The sequence below is a fragment of the Poeciliopsis prolifica genome, unplaced genomic scaffold (genome assembly GCF_027474105.1).
Source record: "Poeciliopsis prolifica strain line A6 unplaced genomic scaffold, Auburn_PproV2 SCAFFOLD003, whole genome shotgun sequence".
NCBI lineage: Eukaryota > Metazoa > Chordata > Actinopteri > Cyprinodontiformes > Poeciliidae > Poeciliopsis > Poeciliopsis prolifica.
The window spans coordinates 10,840,001-10,866,139 of NW_026562378.1; the positions used below are offsets into that span (position 1 = coordinate 10,840,001).

At 42.0% G+C, this 26,139-nt stretch overlaps 2 protein-coding genes across 4 annotated transcripts in view; one reads left to right on the forward strand and one right to left on the reverse strand.

The window, feature by feature from the left end:
• Nucleotides 1–18,178, forward strand: part of LOC129358299 (arf-GAP with GTPase, ANK repeat and PH domain-containing protein 2-like) — a 26,242-nt gene extending 8,064 nt beyond the window's left edge. Inside the window, exons 3-21 of one of the 3 annotated variants that reach the window (XM_055027238.1) lie at nt 2,077–2,135; nt 2,248–2,335; nt 2,761–2,846; nt 2,935–3,076; nt 3,585–3,719; nt 3,811–3,932; nt 4,040–4,198; nt 5,649–5,732; nt 6,015–6,119; nt 6,200–6,347; nt 8,203–8,325; nt 8,409–8,546; nt 8,702–8,761; nt 9,320–9,471; nt 10,109–10,199; nt 11,229–11,451; nt 11,534–11,837; nt 13,225–13,523; nt 13,759–18,178. In XM_055027238.1, coding sequence (XP_054883213.1) covers nt 2,077–2,135; nt 2,248–2,335; nt 2,761–2,846; nt 2,935–3,076; nt 3,585–3,719; nt 3,811–3,932; nt 4,040–4,198; nt 5,649–5,732; nt 6,015–6,119; nt 6,200–6,347; nt 8,203–8,325; nt 8,409–8,546; nt 8,702–8,761; nt 9,320–9,471; nt 10,109–10,199; nt 11,229–11,451; nt 11,534–11,837; nt 13,225–13,506 — 2,501 coding nt within the window. In that variant the 3' untranslated portion in view covers nt 13,507–13,523; nt 13,759–18,178. Of the gene's footprint in view, nt 1–1,622; nt 1,958–2,076; nt 2,136–2,247; nt 2,336–2,760; nt 2,847–2,934; nt 3,077–3,584; nt 3,720–3,810; nt 3,933–4,039; nt 4,199–5,648; nt 5,733–6,014; nt 6,120–6,199; nt 6,348–8,202; nt 8,326–8,408; nt 8,547–8,701; nt 8,762–9,319; nt 9,472–10,108; nt 10,200–11,228; nt 11,452–11,533; nt 11,838–13,224 lie in introns of those variants that run through there. The other 2 variants (XM_055027240.1, XM_055027237.1) reach the window with 2 other exon arrangements.
• Nucleotides 18,179–18,877: 699 nt separating this feature from the next.
• LOC129358303 (phosphatidylinositol 5-phosphate 4-kinase type-2 gamma-like) lies at nt 18,878–25,957 on the reverse strand. The gene is made up of 10 exons (XM_055027244.1): nt 25,630–25,957; nt 25,446–25,543; nt 23,843–23,939; nt 23,253–23,402; nt 22,104–22,250; nt 21,866–21,904; nt 20,794–20,907; nt 20,463–20,715; nt 20,252–20,355; nt 18,878–20,122 (listed from the first exon to the last, which is right to left on the reverse strand). The coding sequence occupies exons 1-10, from the start codon at nt 25,783–25,785 to the stop codon at nt 20,042–20,044; spliced, it is 1,239 nt and encodes a 412-aa protein (XP_054883219.1). The 5' UTR covers nt 25,786–25,957; the 3' UTR covers nt 18,878–20,041.
• Nucleotides 25,958–26,139: the final 182 nt, after the last annotated feature.

Sequence of the window (26,139 nt, forward strand, 5' to 3'; positions counted from 1 at the left end):
TTGTTTGCTGAACAAGCAGCTGTGTACTATTTTGTGTTCTTTTTATCTTTCAGAAATCAGCTTTTATTCTGTTAATAGCAGAACATCAAGCGAAGCACTGCAGAATGTATCGACTAAATTAAACTAAATTAAGGATGAATAAAAAGAATAAAGCCCTTATTGTTGTAGATGGGTAATTTTCCATTATGTCTGCACTAAAAAGTAAAACCCAGTGAAGACAAGCAGATATGCTGAATGCTTTCTGCCTGATAGAGACTTGAACCTGACTGACTTTACGGTTGGAGCAGAGATAAAGGCGCTTCATTGTCTCTGAATCCTGCTGGTGAGATTTGACCTTTCTGACCCTTCGGGCTGCTGACAGCAGACAGGCGGTCAGGAGTTACCGACAAACCACCGGGATCAGTTTGCAAAACATTCCTGCCATTTTTCTGCTGCTTACAGGAGATGCTTCCTCTGAATTTAACGCAACAAACTCCTTTATGTTTGGCAGGTTTGTTATAATTGAATTAGTTTATTTTTTATTTTATTTCATTTTCTTTTGGAGGAAAAATGTTAAATTTCACTCTGCGCTTTTACACAACTTCAATTATTTTAATTAATTTTCATAAGTGCATGTTTCTTTAATACCTTTTGTTTGAAATGTGTCAGTCTGAAACTCAACCGCAAAATCCTGCTCTTGTAATCGCCATAAATCTGAAAGCGCGAGATGAAACTGATTCAATCTGACAGGATCGCCACACTAATTTGACTCCGTGGATCAAAGGTAATCTGACTACATCAAGACGCCAGCGAGGTCATGATGGCGGTAATTGATTGAGGTCCTCCACACATTTAAGGCGAGAAGACGAACACGTTCAGCTGTGAGCATGGAGTGAAGAACGGTGGAGCTCTGGAGGAATAGATCTTTACTTAATCAAGAGCGTACATCTAGAGTTTAACAGTAGGATTTCTTGTTTTCACTCTGAGGTTTTGATCAGGCATTCTCTTTGTACTCTGACGTCTGGCTTTCCCCTGAGGCGAGACATGGTATGGAGGTGGAGGGAGCGCCTTCAGATGGAGGCTGTTAATCCTCAACTCAGCCGTCTGGGGGTTTGATTTCTTACGTTTTCCTTCATGTCTCCTCTTTTTGCCTGTTTCCTGTGTAGCAAATAAATACTAAACCCTGTGGAGAAACACAAGAAGGTCGGGAAAGTCGGAGTTCTTTGTGTGGTTGTCCGTTCTGAACTTCATTTTTTATTTTCCTGTAAATAAATCTGACCACATGTGTCAAACTCAAGTCCCGTTGGGGCTAAATCCGGCCCGCCGTAGCTTTTTATGTGGCCCTTTAGATTCTAAACATTAAGTGTGCTTAAACATCATGTTATCAATCACATCAATGCAGTTTATATCAGTTTGTATTGATCAGTCCCTCCAGCTTCTTGGGAATTATTGTGAAAATTCACTTAAAATCAACCAATTCATGCACTCTTTTTGTGCTAGTACAGTTTATTGCTGATTTTTTTAAAAAAATTATTAAAATCTTTACTTGTACTAAATACCTGCCTCAGTTTTAATTGATATCAGATTAAAGTCCATGATCTATACAGTGAATAATAATTTACCATCATGAATAAGCACAAATATTGCAAATATTTCTGTATTGGTACCACAAGCACTTTAATTTTTATTGCAAAAAAGTCAGGAAATTCTGGAGGGACTGAAAAGATGTTCAATATTATTTAATTTGAAGAGTTTATTAGAATTTTTAACGGGTTTTATCAACATATTCTGTTATGATCTTGATTTGGTCCAAACGACAATGAGTTTGACATTCCTGATCTAAACATTTAGTGCAGCTGTTTCACCCTCCACTGCGCGAGTTCACTCTGCTGGTCGTTGTAAATATTAACCAGAACTGTGGGAGCAGAAAGCTGAACTTTGACCTCCAAACAAATTCAGCACTTTGTCGTCTAACGCTGTCAGTTCTTCTGCTCACATTCTGCATCTTGTGACATCCTGAGTAACATATTGAATTGGCAGTACTGTGTTTCTTTTGTACATAATAACTCTTTGCTCTGTTATTATCTCTGTCCTCAGTCGTTTGCACCAGCAGTCAAGAATGGACCATGAGTCAAGCTGTTCAAGAGCTTCATCTGGTAAGCTTCAGGCCACCGGGTAGCTTTTGCGAGCCTCTCTGTCAGACTTGATGCTGGATTGATGTTTGTCTGCGTTTGCGTGTGTGTGTGTGTGTGTGTGTGTGTACTGCAGGGTGTGTTGGGGGGTCTGTGCAGCGGGAAGTCCGCCCTCGTCCACAGACACTTGACAGGAAGCTACCAGCCGGAGGAGAACGCAGAGGGTCGGTTTAGCTTCCCTGCACCTCTAACGCTGATGCTTCAGTGTGTTTTAGTTGGACTTCATGTGATAAGGCAACATAAAGCGATGCAGTGATTATTAAACGGAGTTAAAGTTATACACGGAAAGAGCAACTTGCACTTGTTTTGAAGCCTTATTAGTTTGAAACAAATGAAAGTAACAAATTGCCATCTAATGTCACCTCAGATTCATAGTTTCATTTATAACAAATTTCAAAAACCTTGTATCATTTTTTTCCTTTCACAACTATAAACAACTAAGTCCCATCAAAACACACTGAACCTCATGGTCGGAATGTGAAAAAAAAAATACAGTATCAATACCTTTGTAAAGCAATGTACACAGTTTTAATTATACTAAATAGCATAATGATAAGAGGTAATGAATGCAGTCTGTGCTGCTGCCCAGGGCGGCAGTTCATCAAGGAAGTGCTGGTGGACGGACAGAGTCACCTGCTGATAATCAGAGAAGAGACGGAGCCTCCTGGGCCTCAGGTATGCTGCAGACTGACCTAACCTGCTGCAACAATGCAAGCATTTTCCGGTACACTGATTTCTGCTTGTCTTCTTCCTCATCTCTTAGTTTGCCAGCTGGCTGGACGCCGTCATTTTGGTCTTCAGCTTGGAGAATGAGGCCAGCTTTCAGGAAGTTTACAAATTCTACCACCAGCTTTCTCTGCACCGGCCCGTCACTGAGATCCCTTTTGTAGTCGTCGGTACTCAAGGTGAGGCTCTCCTGTTCCACATCTGCTCAAGATGGATACAAAAAAAATAAATAAATATTTGTTAAAAGAGATAGCTTTTATAATTTGAGAGGATCTGAGACTTTAAAATAACCAAAAGTCAGAACTAAACAAATTGAATGTTGTATTTGTCTTTGTGGATCCAATTTGTTGATTAATCTGTCTGTAGAAACCAAACAGATAGACACATTTTTACTTTTAAGAATATAATAAAATATTTTCCGCCGCTGCACCTAAATTTCCCCTTTGCAGGACAACATATGCTGAACTACCTTCTCTCCTTCTGTATGGATGGTTGATTGATTGATGGTGTAGCGAATGATCTTTTGACGGAAAGAGTAGACTGTCTATGATTTATTTTTCTTCCGGCTACTCTTTTTCATTCAAAGCTTTTGTTTATATGAACATCTGCCACGTTCATTTTAAGCTGTAACTACGTAAAATATATATTAAAAAAATAAGTCAATGCTTGCTGTGTACCTTTTTCCAGATAAGATCAGCAGCACGAACCCCAGAGTGATTGACGACACCAAGGCGAGACAGCTGTGTTCAGATGTGCGCCGCTGCACCTACTATGAAACCTGCGCGACTTACGGCCTCAATGTGAACAGAGTCTTCAACGATGGTGCGTGCGTTCGCCTGGATGATATTTTTCTCTTTATTTTAGAGCTAGATTTAAGCTTTTCTTTCTGTTTTCTTTCATTTTCATTCGACAGCTGCTCAGAAGATCATGGCAGCCAAGAAGCAAGCCGCTTTACTGGCTTCCTGTAAATCTCTTCCCAACTCTCCCAGTCACTCTGGAGGCTCCACTCCAGTGTCTGGTGTCTTTCCAGGACAGGTAAAAGCACATATGACCTCCTGCATGTTTGCTCTCGGTGAGGATTTCTCAGGTATTGGAAGAGCAGCTGGATTAAACTCGTCTCCCTCCTCCTCTCCTCTCCGTAGGCCAGCAACGGCGGCCAGAGCAGCGATTACTCCTCGTCTCTTCCCTCCACTCCTGTGATCAGCCACAAAGAGATCGGCAGAACTCTGAGGGGGGAGAAAGGCGACAGCGGCGTGCCTGGGTCGGTCCGCAGCATCCGCAAGCGCACTCCCAGATTTGTGGTGAGTGCTGCTAAAGCCTTGATTGTTATTTTTTTCTTTTTTTTTTTGTTTTTTTTACAACATAAATCAGAATAGCTCTACAAAGTTGATTTATTTCACCGCTGGTGTTAAAAAGCTGAACTCAAATGTTATCTAGATTTATTCCACCCATATTAATATTTCACGTTTTATTACTGTTAATTTTGATCATTATGTCTTACAGCTAAATGAAAGTCCAACATTCTGTTTCACTGACAATTAGAATATTAAACGACACCAATAAAAAAAGACGTCTGACCCTTTTTGGCTGAATTAACTGGAATGAGGCACTTCAGAAATGTCTGTGAAATCTGTGATGGGTTTCTTGAATGTTCAGTCCATCTCAAGTCACACAGCAGCATCTAGTGAGGTCACTTCCTGTCCTTTGACTTGGCCCATGACTTTCCATTTTCCAATTCGAAGCCAGTCCTGAGTGGATTTATGTGCTTTGGTTCGTTATCAGGTTTCAATGTGCAATAATGCATCAGTTTAATGTTTTTTCAGTAGCTGGATTCATGCTTTTCCTTAAGAAATACTCTTTGATACGCAGTGGGATTCTTGCTGGATACTACAGTGTTGTTGCAGCAAAGCATTCCCAAGTCATGATACTTCCACCGCCATGCTTCACAGCTGGTATACAGTTCTTTTCTTGAAATGCTGCATTTATTTTTCACCAAAAATACTCCCTCTTCTGTACTTCAGCTTATCTGTCTAAAGAGCAACATCACAGAAGCGTCGGTTTCCATTTATGATCTCGCTCTCAGAAACATAATGTGCAGAATGATGACTCTCTTCGACACCACTTCAAACCCCTCATCAGGCTCAAGTTGCAGCGTTTTGTTTTTTATTGATGATTTTCTGATGTGAAACATCAGGGTGAGATTTGACTCAAGTGGGGATATATGTGTGGATGTCCTTTATTAGTTAGTTTAGTTATTTTTAAAGCTTTAAACCTTTATTAACTCTGTTTTTATTATGTAGTCATGTTACTTAAATTTCTGTCATTAAGATTTTTTTTCAAATGTCTACAACTGCAAATATGTGAGAGGTTTTCATCATTTTCTGTATCATCATCATGTATCTTTGGGGTGTAAGTGTAAATCTGAGCCTATAAATATGACCCTGCTATAAACTCAAAATTGTTCACTGAATCTTGTCTCGAGCTGCAGTTAAAGCTCCAGCTGGCACTATAAGTCCATGCTGACACAGAACGACCTAAAAATCTTTAAGAGACAATATTAATATGGCGAGCAAGCGGTTGATCAGAACTGGAGCTGTAAAAGCAAATCAAAAGTACAGAAGATTTGCTGCTGCCTCTGTTCAGCGCCAGCCCTTCCAGCAGATGTATTTCACTCGTTTATTGAATAATAGTCCCAACTAATGACTCCTTTCCTGCCACTGATGCAGCCTTTCCCTCCTTCCTTGTGCGCAGGGAAGGAGAGGCAGCGACTCAAACAGACGGAGCGCAGACTTTAAGGGCGACTTTGGCAGTGGGCGATTCATCCCCATCAAACAGGTAGGACACGGATTTGTGTGCGACGCAGGAGCAGATAAGATGCATCTGGTGACCCTCAGCTGAGGACGAGGCACCAGCAGTCGCCTCAGATTGTGTGAAGCCACTTTCATCATGTTGAGTCATGACACGCTGCAATCTCCCATGCCGGCGTGAAGAACGGACGGTGGGCGTTGCTGGCGCCCAGCGAGTCTTCGTGGCACCAAAATGTGTGAAGCAAAGCGCACCTGGCATTAGGAATACATTCCCCTCCTTCAGTCTTCTTCTTTTTCATATCGCCATCAGGGCATCTTGCTGAAGCGCAGTGGGAGCTCGCTCAACAAAGAGTGGAAAAAGAAATATGTCACTCTGTCCAACGATGGCATCCTCTCCTACCACTCCAGCGTCAACGTGAGTGCGCGTGTTCCAACGCAGCCCTGAGAATCGTTTCGCTGTCGGAGAGACTGAGAGTCTGCCGTTTGCTTTGGCAGGAGTACATGCTGAACGCTCCGGGGAAAGAGATGGACCTGCTTCGGGTGACTGTCAAGGTGCCGGGGAAGCGCCCCCCTCGTGCTGTGCCTGCATGTGGACCCCCTGCTGGGCTCAACGGGCGGGTCAAAGATGTGCTGGGACCCGAGGGTAAAGACCCGCTTTGTTTACCCGCAGAAGGAATGTATGAAAAGCAAACGATTTGCAGCAGGATTGAAACGATTGATTGATCGAGTTAATTGTGAGTCGTGGAAATTTAACTGATTTAGCAATCAGTTAAACGCAACCTGGAGTGTAGAGACTCTAGAAGTGGCCATTTGCTGAAAGAGCAACACAGTCAGAGCAGAAATTAAGTCAAAGCTGCACAAAAACTACATTTTTCCTTTAGAATGAAAAATCTTAAACATGTCTGTAAATATGTTCAACTCAGAAATCCTCAAGTGACATTTTTAGCTTCTCCTGGTTCAATTTATGTAAAAAAGGAAAGAAGCACCTTTTGTTTCCAATTACTAAGTAAAAAGATAATGAACTCATTAGTAGACAGCATTGTTTTCAGCTGATGCCGATGCATCCTCTGCCACAAATGATCAAGTTTCCACTAAAGGAAGATTGAATAGCAGATTACAACATTTTTATGTAATCATAATATTGTGTTAAAAAAAGACTTAAGTAGTTAAATGAAAACCTTTTTTTGTCAGATTAATCAAATTATTTTCAGAACGATCTGTTGGATAATTGATTACTAAAATAATTGTTAGTTGCAGCCCAAATATGCAGGCGTGGACACACACACACACACACACACACACACACACACACACACACACACACACACACACACACACACACACACACACCCCCACACACACACACACACACACACACACACACACACACACACACACACACACACATACTGAAGGTAAAGACGTCTTAGGTTACAGTGCAATAACATCCTAGTGGTGACTCAACATTTTACACGTTTACAGTTAAAATCATTAAGCAGTAAAAACAATACTATACAAATATTAAATACTTAAAATATAAAATGTAGGATAAATACAGTGCAAAGACACATCAATACATGCCAGCCCTCACTGTGTCACTATCAAAACTGAAATTGTGAGTTGACTGTATTAGGAGGTTTAATTAAGTTGAAATATAAATGTCTTTTATTGCTCCATAGCTGGTAAATTCAGCCCTCTTTCAGCAGCTCTCGTTCCACCAGTATATATTACTTTAGGTCTGAACATCTACTAAAACCTTTTGCTCCTGCTGTGGTTGAACTTATTGTTCTCTGTTTGATGCAGGAAGGCTCCCCATAACTCCACTTCATCAAAACTCAACCAGCTGGTTGAATCTCTGACAGAGCTTTGTGTCACTAAAGAACAATTATCTCCAACTCATATCAAAACTGTAGCTGGCATGCATAAAGTGGGTCGGCCTCAAACGTCTAGAATGATCCCAACCTCAACCCTATTGAAAATTTATGCAGCATACTCAGAAGCAGAGTTCGTGCAAAGCGAACATCCACTCCAAATGAGCTCCCCCATTTCCGAGAAAAGGCATTCCGACAGAATCATGCAGCCAGAATAATCCAGCATGCATGCATACCTTTTAAACTGCCTGATTTATAACTGTGCTGTAGAGTTGCTGCGTTACTTAAGGTTATTGTCTCGACGCTTGACCCAGTTTCTTCAAAGCAGCTTCTACTGTCAGCCTGATGTTTTGATGTTTCGCTCTGTGAAGGCAAAGCGAGCTCAAATCGTCACTCTGCCATCATTTTGATAGAAAAAGTGTGTTACTCTGCAGAAACCCTTGCTTGCTGCTATATAAAGTTTAATTGCATAGAAAATAACAGGCTAATAAATGCTGCTGAATTTCCCTTTTTGTAAATAACCAACTGACAGAGAAAGCATTAAAACCCCACACAGTTTAGAACAAACATATTTATGTGACAAAGATGTATCGTCTTTATATGTCATGTAATTTGTTAATTATATAGTAAACACGAGTGGCCTCATGCAAGTGGAGGAGGTGGAAGGACTGGGAGGCGCTCTGTTCCTGAGGAGCAACATTGGTGTCCAGCGCTGCCCGTCCACGCTGTCCAACCACGGCCAAGGCGTTGGTGAGCTCAGCAGAAGACCATTTTTGCAGGACATTTGTCTTAAAGCAGCTCTTGACATCCTGTTCCTGCTCTCCTGTGGCCAGACTCTGCAGTCGAGGGAGTCTCCAGCTCCTCCTCTACCAAAGACGTCGGCTCAGCCTCCCCACTGACCGACAGGAAGAAGCACCGCAGAAAGAAGAGCTTGAATCAGAAAGGAGACGCGGCCGTGGGACAAGCCGACGGTACGGGAAAGCATTATTATAAAGATGTTTTTTGCGAGCATTGTTTATACTCCAACACTTCCTCCCCTCACCGTTTTGTCGGGACATTTAATATAATATATGCATGATAAATTCTAAGAAATTTTGGCCTTCACTTTGTTGTTTGCCATCTGCAGCGAAACGGAAAATGTGGAAGCTGAAAAGTTTTGGGAGCTCAAGAAATGTAAGCAAGACAGGTAATGAACAACTGGCCAGCAACATAAATATCTAAAAATATTGAATTTATGTGAATTCTGTTAATGAGTGACTAAATTACTCACTAGTGTTGAGTTGCTTCTCCTCATATAACCAGTATGAATATTTAACGAAATGCTCCAAAATTCTGGACAAAAATGACTTGCTTATTCATAACTTTAGAACATTATAAATACTTAACAGTGTTAGTGTTGGTGCACTATTATCTCTCATTTATTCATCTGCTATGATAACCTCAGGGTAAAAGTATCTCTAACAGATTTTCTTTCCAGGTTGACTTTTATTTTCTCGTCAACTCTAAACGTCTTCCTCACTGAAAAAAAAAAAACAATCAGCACCACCATGTTTCACTTTGGGGATAATATGTGAAGGTTAATGCAATTCTTTTATTCTCCGCACATAATGTTTTGCACCAAAAGTATCTTTTTGGTTTTTACGTCTAGGGGATATTTTCTCCATCAGATTTTATTTTGAGATTTTGGAGGAGAAGGATAAAACAGCGATACAGGAACTCAAAAGTTTGCTTGTGTCTGACTCAGAGGAGGACAACTTTGACTTCCTGGTTGTGTCGAGCACCGGTCAAACGTGGCACTTTGAGGCCCAGAGTGTGGAGGAGAGGGACTCCTGGGTCCAAGCCATCGAGAGCCAGATCCTGGCCAGCCTGCAGCTGTGTGAGAGCAGCAAAAACAAGGCAAGCAGCTCACCACAGTCCATGTATAACATGTGTACCACCACACAGAGGGCTGATAAAACCTTTATTTAAAGGTTGAATTTAAATATCGCAGAATAGATGTGTGGTAGAGGACTGAGTGTGAGTTTAGGTAGTTTGACATGATAGGAAGCGTCTCTGAGGAAGTTCCACGTCTAGAAAAATCAGTTGATCTTTATTTATTTTAGTACTTTTTATTTCCAGAAGAATCTGTCGTTTTATAACAGAAACCAAAGAGTCTCCCTCCACCTCCTGAACACCCACACACATTAAAGCAATCCACATACACTCACACACTTAGAAATGGCTTTGGAAACCAAGGACACACTCCCTTAACCATAACTTTCTGTAATGAAGAATATTGAGATATAACATACCACAGGATAAAAGATAAGGACATCAAGAGAGAATGATTATCGTAAAATCAATGAAGATCTCAAAGTAACAGAACAAAAACCTTGGAAGTTAAATAACAGCAAACCATAATGACCTGAAGGAAGCTTATCAAACTATTATTTCAGTCTATGAACATATAAAGCCAATAAAACTAACAATTTCAAACCAAAGAGGCGTGCTGGTTGTTACTTTCTTCTCAATATTTGCTCTCGGTTTCCTGCAGGATCGCAAGAATAGCCAAAGTGAAGCTGTGGCGCTGCAGGCCATCCGCAATGCAAAAGGGAACAACTTCTGCGTGGACTGTGATGCTCCAAGTTAGTAATAATCGCTCCTTTTCTACTTTTCCTTCTAAAGCCGCAGAGCCGTTCCACCGCACAGACGATCCAGCTCCATGGCGAATATTCACCTCTTATTTCTTTTTTGTTGGACAGGAAATATATTTTGTAAAGAAAGCAAACGATTTGGATCCAGATACCAAAAGTTAACAGAAAGCTGAGAACACTTACATTCTTTTCCTTGAGTGGTGCCAACATTTAAGCGTGGGTTGGAAATGGACGTCACGATTGTGAACAAATGGGAATGCCTTTGGGTCACATCATGGCCCTGCGAATTTCCTCTATAGATGTGATGAAGGATGTATTTTGAAACTTTGTGACACAAAGTTTGAAATCATGATCCAAATGAGACTCAGTTAAGACGTACAGAACCTTAAGGTTTGCTGACGTGGAGTGTATTTGTTCAGCCCAGATGGGTCCCATAGTGCCAGTGTTAATCCACCCTGACTAAACCCCATCTGGGTTTCCTAGATGTGACAATGAGATATTATGCACCTTATAATGTAACTATGATCTGTAACTGTGAGCTTAATATTCAAAACCAGAAAACAACCGAGCAATTATCACAAGTATCCAACACATTTTTTATTTTATTTTCTAAAATCCTCCTGCAGCTTTTCCTGCTTTAAAAAGACTTTTTCTCCACATTGCTCTGTTCGTCTTGTATCAAGGCCAGCTGATGAATCCTGCTTACGTGATCTGACTTCAGTTCTTATTCAGTCGTTAAAAAGACCCAATTTAACAAAAGGAAAAAAAATCACATTGTTTCTGTTTATGAGCCAAATCTGTTGTGTTTGTTGTGAAAGACTTGAATTGATTAAAATCTCATCTAAGCAGAAAGAAGCAAAGAAAATGTAAGCAAAGCTTTTCCAATTTCTCTCCATCTTTATAATTTTACTCTTGTCTGAAATATTACTGCGTGGCATATTTTACACACCAACGCTTTAAATCTTTACTCCAGTTTCAGCTGGTGTGTGATTCGCTGCTTGCGTCTCGTCCCTGCTGTAGATCCGACGTGGGCCAGCCTGAACCTGGGCGCTCTCATTTGCATTGAGTGCTCTGGGATCCACAGGAACCTGGGGACCCACTTGTCCCGGGTCCGCTCGCTGGCCCTGGACGACCTGCCCCGAGAGCTCACCCTCGTTCTCAGCGCCATCGGGAACCACATGGTCAACAGTACATGGGAGGCGCGCACCATGGGGCACCGGAAACCAGCGCCTGACGCCACACGGTAAATCAGCGACTGCTTGAATATTTGCTAAACATTTCTACCAACTACTCTCTTTTCCCTGTGTTTTTGTTTTTTTTCTCAGAGAAGAGAGGGAGTCGTGGATCCGAGCCAAATACGAGCAGAAACTGTTTGTGGCGCCGTTGCCTCCTCCCACACCCAGCGAGGGCCCAGACATCAGCATGTCGGGCCGTCTTCTGTTGGCAGTGATGGAGCGCAATCTGCCCAAGCTGCTGCTTCTTCTGGCTCACTGCACGAAAGAGGACATCAACGCCCCGCCCTTCCTGTCGCTCCCCTCCAGGTCGCTGCTCGCGCTGCGCCTGCCTGGCTCTGCCCTGCATGCTGCTTGTCAGCAGGCTGATGTGGTGATGACGCAGCTTCTGGTCTGGGTGTGTTACACTTCCCCTCTAGTCATCCTGCCGGTATTTTGCCGAGTCTGACTAAAAGTACTGGCAAAAAGTATTTGTACGCCTACGAACCGTATTCAAAGCACAATTGTGAAATGTATTTATTTCTCTTTTATGATGAACTAACACATATTTGTGAAGTGAAAGGAAACTGATATGTTTTGTTAATGATTTTAGATAAAGACCAGAAGGTGGGATGTGCATTCAATACCTTTTAGCTTTAGTGAAGCCCGAAAGGTTTTTTTTAGAGTGTATCTGATTCGCACACCTCAATACTGAAACTGATGCCCTTTTTAAAAATAAAATCTTGTAATAGATCCTCAATTGAACATAGGCCTCAAATATAAAGGGAACCTATTATGCAAAGGTTGCTTTTTGCACATTTATTATGCTTCCATTTGGGTCTCGACTGCTTCTAAAAACAACCCAAGTGCTTGAACACAACGCCCAGCCATTTTCTGGTAATACGTTCATGTTTTTTGGTGTCTGGAGAAAGAGTAATTTCAAAAACGTCCCAGTTGTTGAGTCACAATCGATGGATACTGTGACGTTACTTTAGCAACCCAAACAGAGAAATCACTTGCTGCATTCTTGTTGGTTGTGCAGGAAGCTCTACTTATTCTTTTCAAAGATGTACAGCTGTGTAATTGCACATCTGTTTGCAGACATTTTCAGAAGTGAGTGCAAATGTTGAGTTGGGGACGTGGCCAGCTGCAGCTTATTTGGATTCAAAGTGACAAAAGCCCCAAAACCTATTTTGAGAGGAGCTCAAAATAGGCAAAATCTCATTATCTAAGAATGATTCTGTGCAAAAAAAATTAGAATGATCATCTTTTGCAGAACCTATACATCCTAACCTGTTCAACAAAGCACAATTGGTCATTTTTAACTAGACTGTTCACACAAATATGAGTTAAAACTTTTAATTTTAGCTTTGTCTGTGAATTTTGGGTCATTGTTCTGTTGGAAACTGAATCTCTCCAGCCTGAAGTTTGTTGCGGCTTCTAAGAGATTTTCTTTAGGTATATCTGTTTTTTTTCCCGCCATTCATCTTCCCATCATCTCTACACAGATTCTCCATCCCCGCTCCAGAAAAGCACTCCACAGCAAAAACAAAACAACAACAAAAACAGTTTTTAGTGAGTTTTATTCAAAGTCGTAAGAATAAAGGGGGTAAACACAGATGCACATGGCATCAGACTTTTACATGCAAGGACTTTTGACGATACAGTTTCACTTCACTTTGCAATTATGAAGTAATTTGTGTTGATCTGTCGCAATTTCAGAGATCCCAGTGTTTCCGTAAGGCCATGTTGGTCAGACATAAGCGTCCCACGTTAACCAGGCTTCCTGCTGTCTCCGTTCGCAGTACGGCTGTGACGTGCGGCATCGGGACGCTCAGGGTCAGACGGCGCTGGCCCTGGCTCAGGCCGCCGGGGGCCAGGAGTGCGTCGACGTCCTGCTGCAGCACGGCTGCCCCAACGAGGCGGGCCCCGCGCTCGGCGCCACGGTCGGCTTCGCGTCGGCCGTGACGTCCAGCTTCCCCGCCGCCATGACGCCGAGCCTGACGGTTGCCACGACGATCAAAATCACGCAGAAGAGCGGCAGCGGCAACCTGGGCTACAGCACGTCCAGGAGAGCCGTGTCGTAACTGCAACGTGTTTCAAAGTGAGTGTGTGAATGTGTTGCCCGCTTTGCCGTCATAGCGAGTCCTGTCCATCCAGGACACAGACACACCCCGTCCACCTGGAGTCAGGTGAGACGCTCGGAGGGGCGCGCACGTGCACGCGTGCGTGCGTGCGTGTGTGTGTTTCAGGGATGAGAACTGGAGAACACACTGTGCTGGACTGATCTTTTCTTTCTCTCTTTCTTTCTGTTTGTGGCCACATGTCTGTGCATTCAGATGTAAGTAGAATGTACCGACCTGTTTACCAGAGTCACACCTGATCACGCAGTCAGTTCTCGACTTTGTCCTCCACTCGGCTGCGAATGGAAAAGCCGCCTGCAGGCCTCAAACAGCGTCTCTGAGCAGCTGAAGCCCAGAAGTGAAAAGAACTGCAATAAGTTTACTAATCTAAGAGTGGGATGTATTGAGCTCGTAGCATAAAAGATTATGGCTATTATTAATTTTGACAGTGAATGTGAGTTTTAGATTCATCAGAGCTTGTCATTAAGTGCATAAATTATGTTACGTGTAAGTTGATGTGAAATATGTTAGTGGCTGGATAAAGGGGGATAAAACAGCTGTATAGAAATGTGTTGATAAAATGGTAAAATACTACAAATTTAAAAGTGTTTAATTTCCGGTTTATTACTGTATGATTTGTACAGTTGTTTCTGTGTATAAAACATAAAGGGTTACTCATTGCTGTTCAGAGATTAACTGTACAGAGTTTCAGTTCAGTTTTAGTTTCCTGCTTAACTCAGATTTTTTTAGGTTTTGTCTGTTACTGGTGTGTCTGATGTGAAACACTGTACATACCGCAGTAGCTCATTGTTCAAGTGAGTATAGTAAAAGATACACGTGCAGAGCTGTGAAAAGGTTTTCATTCTCTTATAGATTTGTTCTGTTTTTCAAAATGTTTTTTTGTCGCACTTCCATGTTTCACATCCTCAAGCTAATTTTCTTTCCAGACAACCTACAGTAATTGGATGTGAGTTTTTCGCATCGTTGTGGAGAAAGTTTGCCCAGAATCATTTTAGTTCAGCCACCCTGGAGGTTTTCCAGCTCGTTTGAGGTCAGAACGAAGCAAATCGTTTGGATTTAGGTCCAGACTTCGACTGGGGCACTCCAAAAGGAAGCTTTTGAGTCATTCAGAGGTGAAGTTGCTTGGGTGCTTGGGATTATTGTTCGGCTGCATAACCAAAATGTTTTGAGCTCAAAGGGAAAGACCGATGGCCCGACGTGCTCCCACAGAATTTTCTGGTAGACAGAAGCCTTCGTTTTTCCATCAACTCCAGCAAATTATTCAGATCCTGTTGCAGAAAAGCAGCCCAAACCATCACACTACCACTATCACCATGTTTGTCTGTAGGTATAATATTATTTTTTCTCAAATGTTGACAGTTTCACTCCAGCTGTAACTGGACCCACACCTTCAGACAGTTCCACTGCCGTCCCGCCAAGAGTCTTTGGGAACTTTTATGATATTTTTGATAAATATCATTTAGGTTGTTTTGGGTTAGAAGTGAGTTTCACTTTGTCCATTGTCCAGCCTCTTCTGAATGAGTTTTTATGTATTTCTTGGCTCTTTTGTTAGCTCCTGGATGAATCCTTGATGGCGTACCGTTGGTAGGTTCGCCTTCCTGTTTCCTCCATCTGCAGATAGAGGCTCTCACTGTGGTCCACTGAAGTCCAAAGGCTTCATAACACTTGTCAGATTGATAGATGTGATCTGATCTCACCTTTTTGAAATCTTTTAACCTACTTCCTGTTGTCGGGCAGGTGATTTTGAACTGATTTGCGTTTTCCTCTAGCTTCTGCAGTGGAGTGAGGCTGGTGAAGTTCAGCTCAGCTTTCCAAAGAGTGCGGTTTGGATACATTTTCGTCCCCTCAAGTGAAATTATACATCTCATGATATCTTTGCCTTTGTCTGTGGCAAATTTTAAGTGTGACTAAAAAGCAAAAACAGAAGAAATCTGTAGAGACGCAAATACTTTTTCCCATCACTTTAGATAAATAGGTTAAAATGGCCTGATTTTTGACTGAATGTAGATAAACGCTAATGCTGACGTGTTTTTTTTAGAGGATAACATTTTCAACTGATATTGTTCCTGATGTGACGCCTAGAAATTAAAGGTATACTTTAAATATTAAGAGCTTACAAACTTACTTCAAGTGAAGTTTCTATGTGTCTGAAAGCAGACACACAACAGAGGAAACAAATCTATATTATTATATAATTATCAACTCTGATGCAGTACTGGGAGTACTTTTGATGTGACCAAAAGCTGACCTTTTCTGTAATGTACACTGTTCTCTTTCCATGTTTTTTTTTTTTTTTTTTTTACCCATTTAATAAATCAGAAGCATTCATTATGGATAAGGTCGCTCTCTGACGCTGTGCGGTTTTTGTAAGTTTCATGTGTTCAGATTTTATTGACATTTTCTGCCACTAATAAACTGAACTCACACTTCAAAGGTTGGGAGGACATTTGTACAACACGGACTCATCCCTTCATTAATTCATGTTCCAGCAACATTTGAACACATTTGTCCCGGAGACACACTGAGTCTCTGCTGGCCCCCCGACCTACTTCTTTCTAGGTCGCAGTCATGTGTCCAAAGTTTTCACACCCCTTCAACAAACCTCAGCGTGTTTCACTGGGATTCTATCTGATGCAACACAAAAGCGCTGAAGTGTGACGTGGAAGGAAAAGGATGCATCTTAACCTGCTTACGGCTGCGGGAAGCTGCTGGTCCAGTGCAGTCCAAAAGGAAACACTCCTGTCCCTGAAAGTCAGTATTTTGTAGTGCTGCTGTTCAGTGTACTTACGGCTGCAAGCCGTGTTGTTTCGGGTCATTGTCCTGCTGGAGGGTGACCCTCCTCTCCGGTCTCAAGTCTTTCTGCTGCGTCTGACATGGTTTTTCTCCAGGATCTTCCTAAATTTACCCTCAATCGCCTTGTCATCAAATCTGACTAGCTTCCCTGCACCCCCACGCCATGACGCTGCCACCACCATGTTTCTGTCAGGATTTTGGGGGTTTTATTTGCGTTTGCCTTAGTTGTACTTTCTTTGATTGCATCAGTTTGTTCTGTTTTACTCTTAGTTTATTTAGATTATGTGTACTACATACAGCCTGTCTATGTTTGGCCAGCTTTTGTCACTGCTAGATTTGCGTAGGCATTTTTTTCTGCTCTCCTCTGCCATTTCTCTCTTTGTTTCTCTCCTCACCTTGCCCTCTGCTCTCCTCTCACACCTGCACCTTGTTTTCCATTTAGCACTGGTCCATTGTCCCAGCCTTCAAACTTCCAGTATTTTACCACCTCTCCTTTGGTCACTCCTTGCTGGATCCTTCTGTGACATCCCATTTAACCCCGTGAACTAGTCTCTGTCTGTTCCTGCTGCAGGTGTCGTCCTGCAAGTTTGTAAGTTCTTGTCTTATTGTTATATTTAAACAAATATTTAACTACAACTGATGAGCCTGTATTTTCCTCTGCAGGTTTAGTTAAGCTTCTGAAAACCACTCCAGTATTTAGACACTAATAGTTAACCACCTCTGGCTTTTACACCAATATGCATTCATGTTTATCATGGGTGTTTATCAACACCCTCTGGTCAAAGAGGGTGTTTAACTCTTTGACCAGCCTGTGTGCAGCGAGCATTATTTTCTCTTAATACAGTAAATTTACTCAAGTTTTACACACTTGAGTAAACACAGCCAGAAATATTGACTTTGAGGTTCATTTCTTAAACTTCAAGTGGAAATGCCTTTCTTTATATTTGATGGATGAATGAGACGGATGAGGGAGGTGTGGGCAGAAAATAAGCTGTTTGTTCTGAGCTCCTTTTTGGTTGACTTGTTCACGATCTCATTGAAGCAAGATCTCTCAAGGTTGTTTGCCTCAAAGCGCTCCCACATTCAAAAGGAACAAAACAAATGTGCAAAGAAAAATGAATCATCAACACTGAGGTCAGAACTGATGGGTTTATAACCAATTAAAAAGTGCGTCCTTGAAAAAGTTTTTATTTTTTTTAGTGGTTTGAATCCATTAACGGGGGCGGCTCAGAGGGCGGGGATCGGATATGCGTCAGCTTTCACAGCTTGTTGCTGCAGCTTTGGGACAGAAATTGAAAAATTCAAGCTACTTGTTTTTAACCTTCATATCTTTTCTGTGTTTTGAATTGTCCATGGGAAGCAGGAGCATCAGGAATGTGTGCCAGGAGCTCTGGGCTGCGAGAAAGCCTAACAAAAGACAAAAAAAAAATAAAGGTTTCATCACAGAGAAACCTTGGTGTCTCCATTCAAAGAGACACCAAGAAATATGAATCACTCTAATGCATCTTAACATCATGTGGTCAAGTTATAAATGTAGTAACTAATTGTGTATAAATCTAAGCTAAGACAAAAACAAATACAATGTATGTTTCACACTCTGACATGTTACAAGTGTCAGTGTGTTTCAGTGCAGTTTTTACATGAAGATCCAGCACAAAATAACTCATCAATTTTACTTTTCTTTTTTTTTTTTTTTTTTTACAAAGTCCTCTGATCTCCCTCTTTTGTTTGTTTGTAAATGTGTCACAGACAGACTCCCAGATGTGGTTGCAGCAAAAGGTTGTGACGCAGTGAAGCTGAATACAAACACACTCCACACTTTTCAGCTTTTATTTCTACGCATTATTTTTCTCTTCAGAATCTTGTGTTACTTTGTGTTTCATTACATAAAGTCCCAATAAAAGGAACTTGAGTTTCTGGTTCTGACTTGGTGCTATGAACATGTCTGAACCTGAGCCAGGCTTTTATTATATTACTGAATAATGCAATAATGAAACGCCTGGCAAAATGTAGCCAACTGGCGAGGTGAAATGAACGAAGGACAGAAATAACAGCCTGTTTTTCTCGCCTCATTTGCAATTTTAATTAGCTTTTCACAGGAAAAGCTGAAACATTTTAATTAGCTGTGTCGAAGAGGTCAGTCAGAACATTTCACCACGTTTATAACGGAGTCTTTCCATATCACAACTAATGCCAATATTCCCACAAAATGGAGCTGAAATTAGAGAAACAAATGAATTTGTCACATCACTCGATTTACCTTAATTTATATTACTATCTGCGAGAATGAGAAGACAAACACCTGCTCTATTAAAACCCCCTCTAATGGTGGGATGTAAAGAAAAATAAATAATAATAAGAAAACAGTTATCGGCCAAACTGTGACACATTTATCAACGTGTTTTTACTCGCCCAAAGTTTTTTAAAATAAAGTCTAAGGATGCACAATTTTGCGCCCAAAAAGACTTGTTGTCACATCTGCAATGCAATTTCATTCTGTATTTTCAAATGAATAAAAAGCCAAAATTATTTTCTTTTTATTGTTGGCTTTTGATGGTTGCTTTCAGACCCCGACTACCAACTGGAAACGCAAACATCACTGTTAAATCATGAGCATCATGATGAAGGAAGCAAAATCAGCGCATGATATCTTGCCACCTCCATAAACTAAACCTGCTCATTCAAAGACCAGTTCAAAGCAGTACGTAGTTGCATAAATGGAAAAAGGCAGCTTAAAAATGTAAATGTTGAGCCGTGTTTAATCAGAAACGTCTGGATAAACTCCAATGGTTTCAGAAGTCGAATCAGTCTCAATGTGTGTCATTTAATCTCAGTATAAATGAATTTTCTTCAACAAAGGCCTCAGAGGTTTGTAGAACATTATCAACCAACGCAGGGTCAGGTTTTAAATCCATATTTCAACTTCTGAACATTCCGCAGAACTCACAAAGGTTTCCTCTTTAAACATGAATAAACATTCAAAAAGGCACAAAATGTTTCATTTTTGCAATCCAGCATCTTTCTCAGCTTGCAATGGGTGAAAACCAGAAATATCTGACATCTAACACAGAAAGGTAAGTCACATGACTTCATCAGAAGAGGTCACATGACCAGCAGGTTTTACTCCCTGGATGCAAAGAGAGAAAATTGTTTTCCACAGCTTCCCTCCCTGGTAGGGAGAGTGAGATGAATAGCAGACTGCTAGTAATGTCGACCTCTTTGATGCCTCTTTAAGACGACTCGTCTTCTCCGTCCAAAGCACAGACATCTTGGTCTTCAAAGTTGTGTCCTTTCTGCTTTAGGTAAGTGCAAATTGCTGGACCCAGGAGTTTCCTCTCCAGCAAATTTCCAGTAGTTTTGGATTTGCTTTGCCTTTTAATAAAAGTCTATTTACGATAGTCAAATTGTTAATTGTCTCTGGCTGTCTTTGCCTAAAATTGAAGACGCTCACAATAAAATAAGCCTTCAGAGAGACTGTGCAGTCCATCATCCGAAAACAGGAAGAGTTTGGCATGACTGAGGCCAGAACTATGCTCCAGATTGAATGATCTTAATATGAGCACATTTTCATAAGTTTAATAAACATAAATACTTCCGCATAGATTATTTTTAGCTGTAAATGTTTAGAGTTTCTTGTGGGTATTGTGCATTCAAGCTTGGCATCAAAAGACGATCAATCCTAGAACTAGGCAAAGATCTTCGCAATGAACTCCTTGAAGCGTTTGGCGTACTGCTCAGGATGAACCGTTGTGATTTCAGCTCCCGCCTGCAAAGCACAAAGAGAAGCACGGCTGACTGAAAAACAAGGAAGCAGAGGATGAAAGCCACCCTTTACGCCGGAGATGTGTTGCGTCCCCACGCTAAGCAGTCCCTTTTAAGAGTAACGCTCTCTCACCCCGTGTTTGACAGCCCTGGCAGCGTGAGCAGCTTTCTTCTTGGCATCATACTGCGTCAGCACATCAATCAGGCCCATGAAGTACACCTCCCTCCTGGGAGCACCTACGAGGGAACGATTCACGGCGTCTGTTGAGTGACGCTGATGCCAAAGTACGGCGAGCGCTCGCCATTTGCAGCCCTGCGTGAGGCGACGCTCAGGTGCCACTCACCCACGGCGCTCTGAACAGCGTACACGTCCACATACGGGTCGAACTCCCCAGGACCCATGGGCTTGAGCGAGCTCATGTAGCCAGCGATTCCTTCGGGGGAAGTGGAGCATTGAGGAGCAGCCGGGTCGTTTTCATCCTCCTCCTCCTCCTCACAGGATGACTCCACGTCGTCCTCCTCCTCTCTCTCGGCTCGCTCGGTGTCATGGATGCCCAGCAGCAGGCTGTAGTCCATGATCCTCATGCGCACGAGAAACTGAAACGAGGAAAACTACAGCGGTAGAAGCCTTTCAAAAGACGGCAAATCCAGACACCAGAAGCGTTACTTCCTCACCTCGATATCTCTGCTGAGTTTGTTCATCACCTTCTCTTTCTCCTCATCGCTCACATAGATCTTCTGCATGTTATTCAAGAAGTCTGCATCCTTGTATGTGGGCAGTTCTTTAACCTGAACAAACAGTGTCATGCTCCACATTTTGTTTTGTAAAGGTGACACAAAGTGCTGTGCATTTTAGTCCCCGGTGTTCTTATTTAGGTCTGCTTTGTCTGCTTGTCCTTTACTCCCAGTAAAGGATAACAACAGGAGTGGACCAGTAGCTACTGTTAAAGTGACGCAGTAAAAAAACAAACAGATCTTTCATATTTTCAACTGGCCATGCATAATCCTTAATCTCTCACTGACCTTTCTCGTTTCGAATGCATAAATCAAACACAGTAAACATACTGCAACCAAAACATCAGCATAAATTGCAATAGCCCAAACTCACACTTCACATAACAATAACAATAAAAAACAACCTTAAATTCAATCTTTAACAATTCCTAGAAGTTTAACACAGCAATTATCTGGTAATTTATTCCTTAAAGATCTATCAGGTTTCCTTTATCTGCGATCCCATGATTTCCTTTTTTCCCCACTGACATTTCTCTTTGTCACTCTTCAAAATGGGGAAAACAAGAGAACATGGAATTAAAGAAAGGCAGACGTGTGTTTATCTTCACAAGTCAAGAAATAGCTACGGTAGCCAGAGCGATAAACAAATGATGTCACACAACCCCAGATTGGGGTTCACAAGTCTCCATAGCAACCATGAGGCGATGTTTACACGCCTCACCTTCAGAAACATAAGAAATGGAGCGGGGAGAGTTTAAGCTCAATCTGCTGTCGTGAATGAACTGAACCAAGTCAGGTGTCAATAAGTTTCACCGGTAATTTAGTAGAAAACAATTATATCAAAATGGGTTTTTATCACTATCAAATGTACTCAAATTAAAAGCTGGATTGCCGTAAAGTTATTACTACAGTGAGAGATGAGTTTGTTTTAAGGGTTTTTTTTACTCATCATTACTGACACACACACAGCACATGTAAAGTGATAGAGTGCATAGATTTAACATGATCTCACCTTTTCTTTAAAACTTGCTTCTCGAGTCAGCACGGCGCCCTGAACATGGAAAAATGGAGAAAGTAGATCAGTGTTACTTATTAAACACGTGACTGACGTGCATCATAATTGGGATCAAATTGCTCTTGAAATTATTGAATTTGAATCAAGTTGGACTGATTCAAATTCAATAATCAGTCCACACTCGCACACTATTTATTCGTTTATTTTCTGCTGTCCTGACTCTGAATCCTCTCACCTTCAGGTCGTACTTCCTGTGTACTGGCAGCCTGTGGCTGAACACGTTCCTCATCACTAACAGGTAGGTGTCCTCGCTCTCCACCGTCACTCTGTACATGGCGAGGAACTGAGGGAGCAGCGTGCTGCCGTGGGAGGTGACAATATGCTGCAGGAGGACAGAGAACAAAAGACAGACATCACGGATACAGGAGGGAAGCTCTCGCATCCATGTGCCTCTTAACTCCTGTGTTAAATTAATGCAGATGCTTTGTAATAAATAAACAATAAAAACTGTGGGTATGATAAATATCAATCTGTTTGAGAAGGAAAAAAAGTCATTCATCGCTTAGCTTTAAGTCTTTGCCAAGGAAATGAGAGATACTGAAGATTCTGTTCTCCAAACAGAAACAGCTTAGAGTTAAAGACAACTATTATCTCTATGATTAAATGCACGTCCCAATCTAAAATTATCTACATATTAGGAACGTCAGTGTCATGCAAAGGTCTTCATACTTTTCCACATTTGATCATTTCACAATTTGTATGTGTTCTGTGGGGAATTTACTAACAAAAAGTAGATATTTAATAAAGATGAACAAATTAGGGTTTCAAATTTCGCCTCATAAAAATCTGATAAGTGTGGCATGCTATTGTATGTATTCAGTTTTAATTAGCGTTGATTGTAATTTTAGAGTCATTGTCCTGCTGGAAGGGAAACCTCAAGTTTTCTTCCAGGTTTCCTATCAAGTTGGATTAGCTTCTCTTTCCCTGCTGAAGAAAGCATCCCCACATCATGATGCCGCCACCACCGTGTTTCATCAAAGTGATGTTGAGTTCGAAGTGATGCGAATTGCTACTTTTGTCCACTTGGCATTTTGCACGTACACCAAAGCATCAAATCTGGGTTCCATCCGGCCAGAGAGTTTTCTTTCACGTTTCCAGAAAACCATCCAGTACAGCTGGATTTATACTGAGAGACTTGTGCGTTTTACACAAGATAATAATTTAGTTATTAAATTACTTTTAAAGGCAACTTGTTCTACTTGATTTCATTTGCAGCAAAGGGAGCCTGTCACATAAGATAGGTAAAAATTTTGTGATTTCACGAGACCAAAACACAAAACACAAATGATGAAAACGAAAAACAACTCATGCTTTGTGCCAGTACCTGATGATACTCTGACAGGATGCTGTGCATTTCCTCGACCTCCTCACTGGAAATCTCTTTCACCACCAAAGTGCGGTCGTATGATGTGAGCCGCAGCCCCATGTACTTCCCCTCCTCGTCTCTGAGAGGAGAACTGCGGGTCAGAGATACCTGAAGGAGAAAGAGGTCACCCGGCATGAAGAACATCGTCATCAACACATCATTTCTCCTGAATTAGATTGCAATTTTAAAAATTATTCCAAACAAAAAAACAGAACATTTTGTGCAGACATCTGCAGACTCGTGTCACTGTTTCACACAGAGACGCCATTTTGTTTTTCTTGAGTAAACAACTTGCAGATTTTGCTTTGCTAGTACAAAATGTTGCTCAATATTGTGCGCTAACCTAATGTTCGCTGCATGTTCTGCAGGATAACTCGGTGCACCACCTGGCACATGCAAATAAAGCACAAAGCCATGCAAATGCAGACTGGAGGACGTCAATAAAACGCTGCCACAAAAGGAGAACACTGAAAGACGTGTGCTTGTGAAGATGTTCCTCATCCATGTATTTGTGCATTTTCACAAGCTGAATAATGCTGGATTCATACCTGGTATTCTTGATCCTCGACACCAAAGCGCTCTCGCAGGTTTCTGAACACTTGTGGGCAGTACTCTTTGAATTTAAACTGGCCCGGAAGATTCTCCCTGGGAATAAAAGCAGTTTGATCAAGCAGGACGGTGAGCCACTGTTTACCACAGTCTGTCAGAGTTTATCCATGGTGTCCACTTTCATTATTTTCAAGTTCTCGCTGTTTTCCTGTTTCCACTGCAGGTCATATTAAAAACACGCACGCACGCACACACAGATTCACATCAGTAAATAAAGTTAAAGTAACAACCTTTCAGTTTGAGAAAACATTTGTTATTCCTCATTCCACCTCTCTTATTGAAGTCTCTAAAAGAGCTGCATTCCTGAATGGATTATGGGATTACCGAACACTTACTCGGTTTTGCTCAGTCGGTTTCCGAGCTGAACTTTAATAAAAGCAGATTGTATTTTACTGTAAAATCCGCCGTCTGAAAATGGAAAGAGTACAGCAAACCCATCGAGATGTAACTGTCCACCTAAACTCACAGGCCAGATGAAGAGAGCTCTGGAGGAGCTGCAGAGATCCATAACTCAGGTGGGGAAAACTGCAGACAGGAAAACCGTTCCACAAATCTGACCTTTATAGCAGATGATAACTGAAGCAAGAATCCGAATATAATGTCACTACGGCAATGGCACAGGAGGCAAAATAAAAGGAAATTGAGTAATTAAGTCAAAATGGCATTATAGGAAGTAAAGTAATGTAAGCAGTAACAAAACAAAATGCTACAATTAACTAGGACATTAGAACCAGAGCAAAAAACTTAAGCAAATCCAAATCCTACGTCCATATGAGCGTGACGTGTGTGTGTGTGTCCATCCAGGACAGAGTCGGAGCTGCTGAGAAAAACAACTCAACAACTTTAAAGTCTCCCATAAGACACAATGGAGGTGTGGAGGACGCTGCTCTAAGATTCCAAAGTCTCATTTTGGACAACATGCGAGTGGATTGGAAAAATGAAACAGTGGCACGGTGGTGGAAGCATCATTCTGAGGGGATACTTTTTCTTGTTTCACACAAAAACTGCTGGACGTCACTACAGGTGACAGTCCCAAGTTCTTTTATTTTTGTGAACTCGCTCATTCTGCCTCTGTTGTTATCGACATCTGGATTCCTGGCTGGATTAAGGGATTATTGAAAGCCCACTCAGTTTTACACAACAAGTTTGAAAAGTAACGGACTCAGTTTTTTTCGCACAACTTTTAGAAAGGTTCTAACAAATCCCCCATTCGAAGGTTTTGCCTCACATTTTAAAGCTAAAGTGTCCCTTTTTTTAAACTCAGCCCCACAAATAACTTACGTTCAGTAAAATAAGCATGTTTGTTGCAATTATTGCTATACTTCTACCTTAGCTCTCACTGCAGTACTATGAAACGCACTTTTAATACTAGCTGAAAGTCTTAATGATAAACAGGAAAAACGTGAACGTATAGAAAATCTGTGCAGCTCCGGAGGAAGCGGGGCCCACAAAGAGAGAGGGGCCCGCAAAGAGAGAGGGGCCCACAAAGAGAGAGGGACCCACAAAGAGAGAGGGACCCACAAAGAGAGCGGAGCGCGTTACTTGTTGAAGCAGTGGTTCATCACTTTGATCTTCGTGTTGGCTTTGAAGTCGTCCGGGAGCAGCATGACAGGTACCGGCACCTGGCCCAGGTCATTAATCTGCGCATGATCAAATGGGCGACAGGTTAATGAGCGCCGCGCGCGAGCCGACCGCAGCGTTGCGGCGCCCTGCTTGCTTGGCATACCGAGTGATTGACTCCCCACATCAGGACGCTCAGCACCGGGTCGCTGGCTCGGAACACCTTCACCTTCTGCTGCACGAAGTGCTTCTTCTTCGTCTTCCTTTTGGGCTTCAGAGGGCCCGGGGGGACGGAGGGCCCGGAGGAGGCGGGGGAAGACATCGCGCTGTCTCGGGTTCTCCGTGCCGCGGTCTGAGCGAGCAGGCGCTGCTGCTGTCGCTCCCGTCGAGTCCTGTGTGTATGTAAAGCAGGCTGGTGGAGTCTCAGCAGTAGCAGCAGCAGCAGCAGCAGCCGAGGCTTTACTGTGCGGTCCAGCAACACAGAGAGTGAAACAAGAGCGCAGCGCAGGGACAGCGTATACTGCAATCAATGGAATTAAACATTAACTAGATTTATGTTGTATTTATCTCATGAATGTGCGCTTTGTGGTATTAGAGTGGCAGGGACCTTAACAGGCGACTGCAGGGTTATTTCACAGAGACGTGGGGCCTGAGCAGAGGCACAGAGAGGACCGGG

What these genes read in the sequence shown, in the direction of transcription:
- LOC129358303 (XM_055027244.1), bottom strand. Translation starts at nt 25,785, where the DNA reads ATGTCTTCCCCCGCCTCCTCCGGGCCCTCCGTCCCCCCGGGCCCTCTG. An exon ending in ATGAACCACTGCTTCAACAA is followed by an intron (nt 23,940 to 25,445) that starts GTAACGCGCTCC and finishes TTTTATTCCCAG; the next exon opens with GGAGAATCTTCCGGGCCAGT. An exon ending in AAGCAAGTTTTAAAGAAAAG is followed by an intron (nt 20,908 to 21,865) that starts GTGAGATCATGT and finishes CTGTTTGTTCAG; the next exon opens with GTTAAAGAACTGCCCACATA.